At 36.3% G+C, this 8433-nt stretch overlaps 2 protein-coding genes across 2 annotated transcripts; both read right to left on the reverse strand.

Annotated features, from left to right (window-relative positions):
• Positions 1 to 1278: 1278 nt before the first annotated feature.
• Positions 1279 to 4455, reverse strand: LOC106305718 (receptor-like protein 12). The gene has a single exon (XM_013742073.1). The coding sequence runs from the start codon at positions 4399 to 4401 to the stop codon at positions 1393 to 1395; it is 3009 nt and encodes a 1002-aa protein (XP_013597527.1). The 5' UTR covers positions 4402 to 4455; the 3' UTR covers positions 1279 to 1392.
• A 1160-nt stretch (positions 4456 to 5615) lies between these two features.
• On the reverse strand, positions 5616 to 7100 carry LOC106303877 (NEP1-interacting protein 2). The gene is made up of 5 exons (XM_013740223.1): positions 6842 to 7100; positions 6476 to 6654; positions 6300 to 6383; positions 6053 to 6220; positions 5616 to 5955 (listed from the first exon to the last, which is right to left on the reverse strand). The coding sequence occupies exons 1-5, from the start codon at positions 7005 to 7007 to the stop codon at positions 5833 to 5835; spliced, it is 720 nt and encodes a 239-aa protein (XP_013595677.1). The 5' UTR covers positions 7008 to 7100; the 3' UTR covers positions 5616 to 5832.
• Between the last annotated feature and the right edge of the window lie 1333 nt (positions 7101 to 8433).

Here is an 8433-nt window from a genome sequence, read left to right on the forward strand (position 1 = left end):
AAAGTGATAAACATCAAAGACGATACCAAACAAAGCCGGTGTAGAGCCTCGTTCTCGCAAAAGCTTCACGAGAGAGAGGGAGTCTGAGCGGATCATTAAGCATTTAACATTTGACGAGGCAGTATACAACACTGCTGAACGAACAGACTGCAAGTGATGGTCAGCTTTGGGATCTTATCAACGAGGTCTCATGTTAATCCTTTTGAGCCTCCCGTCTCGAATAGGCTCGAGAGGTCATCATAGGGTGCATCGAAACCTCCCATCTGATCAGGACAAAATAAGAATCAGTATGGAGATTAATTCATAAAAAGCTTTGTATGGAGATTATACTTGGCTTTGTATTCTCATCTTGGCTGATGACCATATAAAGTTGAAAGATCTCGAATCAATGTCGCTCGTAGGACAAGCGTTGAACAGAATCTAGGTTTGTAAAGATTCATTTCACACGCTTGTATTACTAATCGTTAAGGGTCTATGTCTTAGTAATTTGTTTATTTGAAGTTCAACGGTTTAGAGTTTCGAACTTGGATGGTGAGTAGTAATGCATGAGAATCTTCTCTGTTGTTTAGGGTTCTTTTATACTAATGATAATTTCTCGAGGGAACTTGGAACTTTTGGCTCTTGTTCTGTTTCTTTTGGGAAATATTTTGGTTGTAACATAATGCTTTACTGAAACTGATATTGTATGATCTCTTGTATAGTGTCTCAAAGACATTCGATCTAAATGCTCCCTTAAGTTGTCTGAACAGTTTGGCTTTGATGGTGGTGGAGCCAAGCACTTTTCCTCTGATTAAGAAGCCTTGATAAGGTTCTTGTTATGGTAATTCATTTGGATGTATACTGTTTATTCTGTTTTATATAAAACTTGATAGTTTGTTCTCGCAAGCCCTGTTCGTTTCGTAAACTGGACGCGGCATCCAGACGCAGACGCGGATCGATGTTCGTTTGGCGCGAAATAGGAGGTTAAGTTGGACGCGGCATCCAGATTAATTTTGAAAACTCATCCAGATTTTTCGGGATTTCTGGATGAGATGTTTGAACGCTTCCAACTACAGCAAACTCATCCAAAAGTGCTAAAAGTCGGTAATACCTTTATTTTATTTTTAAAATTACAAAAGTTTTGCCATTAATTTTTTTTAACCTAGATCGTCGTATCTCTTCATCCTCCTCTCTTCAAGCATGTTACTCATACATGCTTCCTACAAGCAAATAAACAACTGAAAGACACAGATGTTTAGACTTTTAAGATATACAAAATACTCCCATTCAATTTACAAACGTGAGATGCGAGAGAGAGAAAGAGAGAGAGAAGAGAGAGAGAGAGATAAGAATAAAAACCTGGAGGAAGTGACTGCTTGATGAAACACTCAAGCATTAGTTTCAGTTTATGTATCAAAAACAATACATGATACTGGATACAATAACTTTATGGAACAGAACATCAATGCTTAGGGGAGTGAGATCTATGAGTAAACGAGCCACTATGTATCCTATCGTCAATCCAAATACAATTCCAGGTGCAAAGCCTATCCCTGCTGCTATCCAACTCAAACCTTCCTCCTCCTCATCTTCTTCTTCTGAAACCGGCAGAGATGTTGGCGCATGGATGACTCCACAAATATCCTTAAGAGAAGGACCGTAAAGTCCAGGGTTTCCCTCGTAGGCAGAGCAGTTTTGTCGTTGAAACTGTGTACCTTGTGGTATTGAACCCACAAGCTGATTATGTGAAACGTTTATCCACCCTAGGGAAGAAAGGTCCCCGAGCTTTGGAGGGATCTCACCAGAAAGCTTGTTTTGCGATAGATCCAGTGATTCCAGCGCGGTGAGGTTCGCCAAAGACGATGGGATGTGTCCCGAGAAAGCATTTCTTGACAAGTTGAGTACATGTAGCTCCTTCAACAGACCAACAGATTCAGGTACTTCTCCATGGATCCTGTTTCCAGAGAAATCAATGGCTGTGTAGATTGTGAGGATACGCTCCAGTGCCATTGATACTCCTTTATTCATCAACACCACCGAAGTGTAGTAGCCGTAGTCATGAAAGTCCCCAATGTAGTGCAGCTGTGTATTATCTTTCTTGGAAGATATTGCAGTCCAGTTGAGGAAGTAATCAGATGGCAACGTGCCGTGGAAGTCGTTATGTGATACATCAATGATTTTCAGCTCAGGAAATCCGAACCAAGCCCCACTGTACTGATGTAACTTGCCGTGAAACTTGTTTGACCGGAGGACAAGAACTTGTAGCTTCTGCAATGAATTCAACTGGAATGGAAATGTGTCACTGATTTTGTTTCCCTCCACGTTTAGAACTTCCAGAGCAGAACAACCGGTAAGAGATGGAGGAAGTTTTCCCTCCAATCTGTTGTGGCTGACGTCAATGGACCTTAACTTGCTGGCGTGCATAAACATATCCGGAAGACTTCCTTTGAAGCTATTGTTATGAAGATTTAGATCCGTAAGAGAACTCATGTACTTCCCTAAACACCGAGGAATGTAGCCGTGGAAGTTGTTGTTTGATAGATCTATGATGGTAGGAGAAGTTAGTCCACAAATCAACTGAGGCACCTCTCCAGTGAAGTTGTTGTTAGAGACAAACAAGTAGGTTATAGACGTGGATGGGATGAAGAGTGGTCCTTGGAAAGCGTTTGAGCTTAGATCTAGCACATTAATCTGACTTCCAGTTACAGCTTTCAGGGATCCATCAAAACCACTTAAGGAGTTGTTAGAAAGTTTCACAACTTGCAACTCTTCTAGTCTCCATAACCAGTCTGGTAATTGACCTTTGATATTGTTGTTGGAAAGGTCTAGAGAATCCAGATTTCTTTGGTCTCTTATGAACTCAGGGAACTCAGTGATGTTGCAGCCTGACAAGTACACATATCGAAACTGCGATGAAAAGTCTGAAACAGAAGTGATGTTTGCTGTTGAAAGAAGGATGCCTGAGAGAGCTAGTCCTACTAGCTGTTTTAGGGAAGAGAAGACGTTAAAGTCAACTGGACTACTGATTCTGAAACTCTTCGAGTGAAGGAAGAGATACTGTAAATTAGGTAACATGGATATATTCTCTAATCCAAGGATATCACTGAACTGGTTATCCTCCAAATAGATGTGGGTCAGTGAAGTGATTTGGAAAAGGGATGCAGGAACTGATCCTGTAAAGAAGTTACTACCGGCGAAAATGGCTTCCAGTTTGGAGAGTTGGCCAATGTTAGTTGGGAAAAAACCTGTAAACTCATTGGAACCGAGATCGATACCACGTAGTTTGGTCAAGTTGAGAAGTCCGGATAGAAAGTTTCCCCTAAGCTTATTATACCCAACGCTGAAGATGGTCAACTGTTTTAGATTAACAATGGAAGATGGTACTTCACCAGTGAAACCATTTGAAAAAAGAACAAGACTTGAGAGGTTAGAAAGCTCTCCAAGTGAAGATGGGATCCTCCCAGAGAAGCTGGATTCTGAAAGTGTCAAAGAAACTAAATCTTTGAGGTTGCCAAAGGAATCAGGTATGGTACCTGAAAAGGATGTTTCCAAAAGGCTCAAGACTTGCATAGAGTTGTTTATAGAAAACACAGGAAGCTCCCCTCTCAGTTCTGGATTGTGGTCTAGTTTAATGGACTGTAAGTTTGGTATCATGAAAACACTGCTTGGAAACTCTCCAATCAGGTAACAGTTTTTAAGATGTAGAGATCTTAGAGACGACATGTATGAAAACTCTTGGGGGATTTCTGAAGAAATGTTTACAGAGCTCATATCCAATGCTCTAAGGTTTCTCAGGTTTCTAGCAAGTAGAGGGAGAAACAATGGTGGGTTCTCAATGGACAAGAGCAAAGTTGGAGGAGGTGCGAAGTAGGAATTAGAAGCAGAGGAAGAAGAAGAAAGATCAAGAGACACCAAGTTGGTTAGTTGAAGAAGTTCTATAGGAACATGACCTTTGAGTGAAGACTCAGAGAGATTGAATGTTTCTAACCAAATGAGTTTATTGAACTTATCTGGGATTGGTGAAAGAGTGAAGTTGTTGTAAGCAAGGTTCAGACTTTTCAGATGTTGCAGTCGGAAAAGACTAGAGTTGGGTTCTAGCCGACCATGAAGAGAGCTGCAACTAAGGTCTAGACCGATCACTTTGCCTGACTTGGTATCGCACGTGACACCTTCCCAGTTACAACAGTCACTGCTGCTGTTTGCCCATGATTCTGTCTTGGGGTAAGAAGTGACGTTCATGGAGTTACCATCATAATCAAGAAACTCATCAGGCTTGCGGATCTTGAACTCCGTCTTGAGGTCAATTAGTGCATATCTTTGGTCCAGAGGACACAGGTTAGGTGTAAGAGAAGCAAAAGTGCCGAACAAGTTTAAAGAGAGGAAGAGAAGAAGAACAATGGTGCGAAGAAAGAAGCTCAGCATACTCTCTTTTCTTCTCCTGTTCTGTTTTTATGTTTGGTCAACAGTTTAGTTAATGTCTCGTTTATACGAATGTTTTCTCTTATCTCAACAGATGTAATCATATATTTAACTTTTCCAGCACGTTTGATTCTTTTAACGCCGGAATTTTAAAATAAGTTGCCGCACTAATCACGGACATTCCGGATAAATATCTGGCGTTGGCTATTTGTTAAAAGAACGTCTCTATGATCCCACTTCTTTTTAGTTTTTTTTTATAACATTATACTGTAACCTACTACTAGCCACATGTTAGGTGAACTTAAAATAAAAATTGAGTAAACTTTTGTCTGTTACGAATCTCGTGTTTATCGGAGACTGAGACTACAATACTTTTTTTCTGGTTTGTCAACTTTTGTGATTTAGTGTTCCGACCATGATATTAAATCTTCACATTATAAAAAATTTAGAAGAATGTAGTCACCGCTCAAACCGTGTTTATCAGTTACTATTTGTTGAATGAGAAGCCGTGAGAGAGAAGGATTAGAGGACATAATGTTAGTTGATGTCATATTAATTACGATTTGGTATTGCAATCTGGTGCTTGATAAGGACTCAAAACCGTTACATAGTGTTTTTGTTACTTCACACACACACACATACACATAAAATAGTGATCTTAAATATGATTAGGTAAATATCAAAACACAATAAAGAGTGCTTTAAATATGAAGTAAAATATGCATCAACATTCAACATGCCAGAGCTTTGGGACAGACTGCAAGGACCTGATTGCAATGATAAAGGACCCTCAAGATTGGCCAAGCTTTGCGACAGAATTGGAGAGAATAGAGACATTAAAGATATGCTTCCCGGACTTCAGCATCATTCATGTTCCACGGACGCGCAATCAGATTTCAGATTTTTTAGCTAAGACTGTAAGATCCTTCCATAGGGAGTTACTTTTTACTGGTTGTTCTATTCCGGTTTGGTTACCCAGACCACCTCAAATTTGAGTAATAGAATGATCTTTTGACGTCAAAAAAAAAAAAAAAAAAAAATGAAGTACCTATATTAAGTTTGGGTACAATAGACAAGAATCTATTACCATTGTTTCACTGGATATGGTCCCCTGGCTTGTTTCAATAATGGTCTCACAACCTCATAAGAAAAATATTACCAACCATATAGTTTCTAGCTTGAATGGAACACTAACATAAGCCTTGACACAGAGAAACTAGAAAACTCTTTTTTTTGTGTGTTTATTATATACATCTGCTGACTAAACATAACATTAAGAAGATACCTATACTAAACTCAGATAGGGTGTAAAAGGTAATTAATTGTCAAAGCAACAAAAAAAATAAGTGTAATTTACATGAAAGTTGAAAGGAAGACCAGATTCTTGAGAGGTAAGGAGCTGTGTGTAGACGTATCTGAGCTGCACGGTTTACCTTAAAGGTCATGTCTACACATAGGACAAGAACCGTGCCTGAGGAGCCATTTGTCTATGCAAGGTAAGTGGAACATGTGATGACAATGAGGCAAGCTTCTTACTGTTTCACCGAGCTGGAAATCCTGCAACATCAAATAAGGAGAATTGAGAAACCACAAAAAAAAAAGGTATCAATTATATCAGTAATTGGATGTATTAAGCTATAAAACGAAGCAGAACCTGAAGACAAACAGAACAGGAGTCTCTGTTCTCAGAGGCATCTGTGTTATTGTTGTCAGTGATTGTCAACTTTGGGATCTTCTCAACAAGGTCTCCTGTTAAACCCTTTGCGCCTCCTGTCTCGAATAGGCTCGAGAGATCGTCATATGGTGCATCCAAAGCTCCCATCTGATACCAAAAGAAACATACAAATTTGAGATCATAAGAAGAGCAATTCTGAAAGTTTTGTATGCAAAAAAAAACATACTTGACTTTGCACTGCACTTAGCATTGCAGGACCTATGCGCTCCCTTACGAGTCTCCCGCTTAGAAGACTAACAATAACATCAATCTACAAAAAAAAAAAAAGAGAAACACTAAAATCACTTCAAGTTTCATTCAAATTCTTATTTCGAAACAGAGTTCAAGTGTTGCTCTGCTCACCAAGTAGAGAAGGCATCCGAAACAAGACTCATCAGATTTCCAAAGATCGAGCGATGATTCAAAGACCTCTATGGAGAACACAGCTCCTGTGATGGCTCCAATGGCTGCTCCTCTGATGAACCCGCTCTCTGTTTCTTGGCCTATCAAAGCTCCTGTAAGTGCCCCTAACAATGTGCCCACTGAACATCAAAAAAGGAAACAACTTTCTTAGCTCCAAGGCGCAGATTTTGAATAATTAAATAATATTAAATGAAAAAATAAGAAAAGTCTATTACATGTGTAAGTTAGAGACAAGCAAACAAGAACAGAGCGATCAAGAACTATTGACTAAATCTCAAGAACAGAGACTAAGAACGAGAGGCGAACCTAGGGAGAAGAAGAAGGTCAAGACGGCGGATATGATGGTGCCAAGAACAGCGGAGACGAGGAAATGACAAGCGTCTTTGATCCGTTCGACGAAGTTTCGAACAAGAAGAGAGGGACAAGGCGAGAGAGGACAAAACCCAGATTGGAATCTGTAATAAGATGCCATGTTTTCTGGTAAAAGCAGAGCTCGGAGAGAAGCTTAAATAGGAGAAAGATGGGATCTTTGCTTAGTTCTTAAGAGTTAAGAGAGAGAAGATGCGACGTCGCGCTACTTTGCATTTAAAGCACGAGTGAGAGAGATGAGTTCTACGGGCCAAGAACTTTCTTTTTCTTTACTCCATTTTTATTTATTTTTGAAATATTTAAATTAAAACTAAAATTTTGCAAAACTGAATTGTTAACTTTTATAACGTTAGTTCTAAACTATCCATTTGCGTTTTGAATTTGCATTATTCTTATTTAAAAAAAAAGCACATTATGAAGATTTATTTGATTTCATTTTCTAAGAAAGTTAAAAATAAAGATAAATTTTGTTCTAATAAATAGAAAATAATATTTTTTATAAATGAATATTTTTTCCTTTTTAAAGAAATATTTTTGAACATAATTCATTTTGAATTACTTTCGAAAATAGACGTTAACTGAGAATGCTTTTATACTCAATAAAAAAATGGAACTTGCTAAAAAAATATTACATTCATAATACCACTTTCATGTTTACACTAATCAATTTACCTTTATTTTTAATGAAAAGTAAAAGGGGAAATTTTTTGTTTAGCATTTTCATGCTACCATTATTCATCTTTACCAAGAGATATTTTCAAAAATACATTCTTTATTAAGTAGCAAAAGACTCTTACATCTTTGTTCTCTATATATATAATAAATAATTATTTAAATAAATAAAAAAATTTATGTTTTCAAATTATACTTTTTCAAAAAAATTATAATCTTTCTTTTTTGAATTTTTTTCGAATTTATTTTTTTTCCAAAATTTCTTTTTGAAAATCAAAATTATGTTTGAAACTATTTTAAAAAAAATTATTAGTTATATATTTATTAGAATCCTAAATTTCACATTTCAAAAATCATACCCCACCCCTCAACTCTAAACGCTAAGTCTAAATTAGTTAACCTTAAGGTTATAAATGTTTATAAATAAATATTAAAAAAATAAAAAAAAATTGAAAAAATAGTTTCAAAAATAATTTTTGATTTTCAAAAAGAAATTTTGTAAAAAAAAATTCAAAAAAATTTAATTTGAGTTTAATTAGAATTTATTTATTTTATTTTTTTAATCTTTATTTATTTAAATAACTAGCCGTCTTCGAGCACCAAGTGCAGCAAAAAAATTTAAAATATTTTTTAACAGATAAATATAAAATATATTTTAAAATAAAATTTTATTAATATTTTAAATTTTCTTTTTCGTATCAATATTTTAATATAAATTTGATTTAATTAAACATAAAAATTATATTTAAGAATATGCATTTATATAATTGAAATTATAATCTTAGATAGATTTTTCTATCTATTTATTTTAATTAAATATGTTAAATAAATTTGTAAAAGTTGCATAATTACCAAAA

Source organism: Brassica oleracea, chromosome C7 (assembly GCF_000695525.1).
Source record: "Brassica oleracea var. oleracea cultivar TO1000 chromosome C7, BOL, whole genome shotgun sequence".
NCBI lineage: Eukaryota > Viridiplantae > Streptophyta > Magnoliopsida > Brassicales > Brassicaceae > Brassica > Brassica oleracea.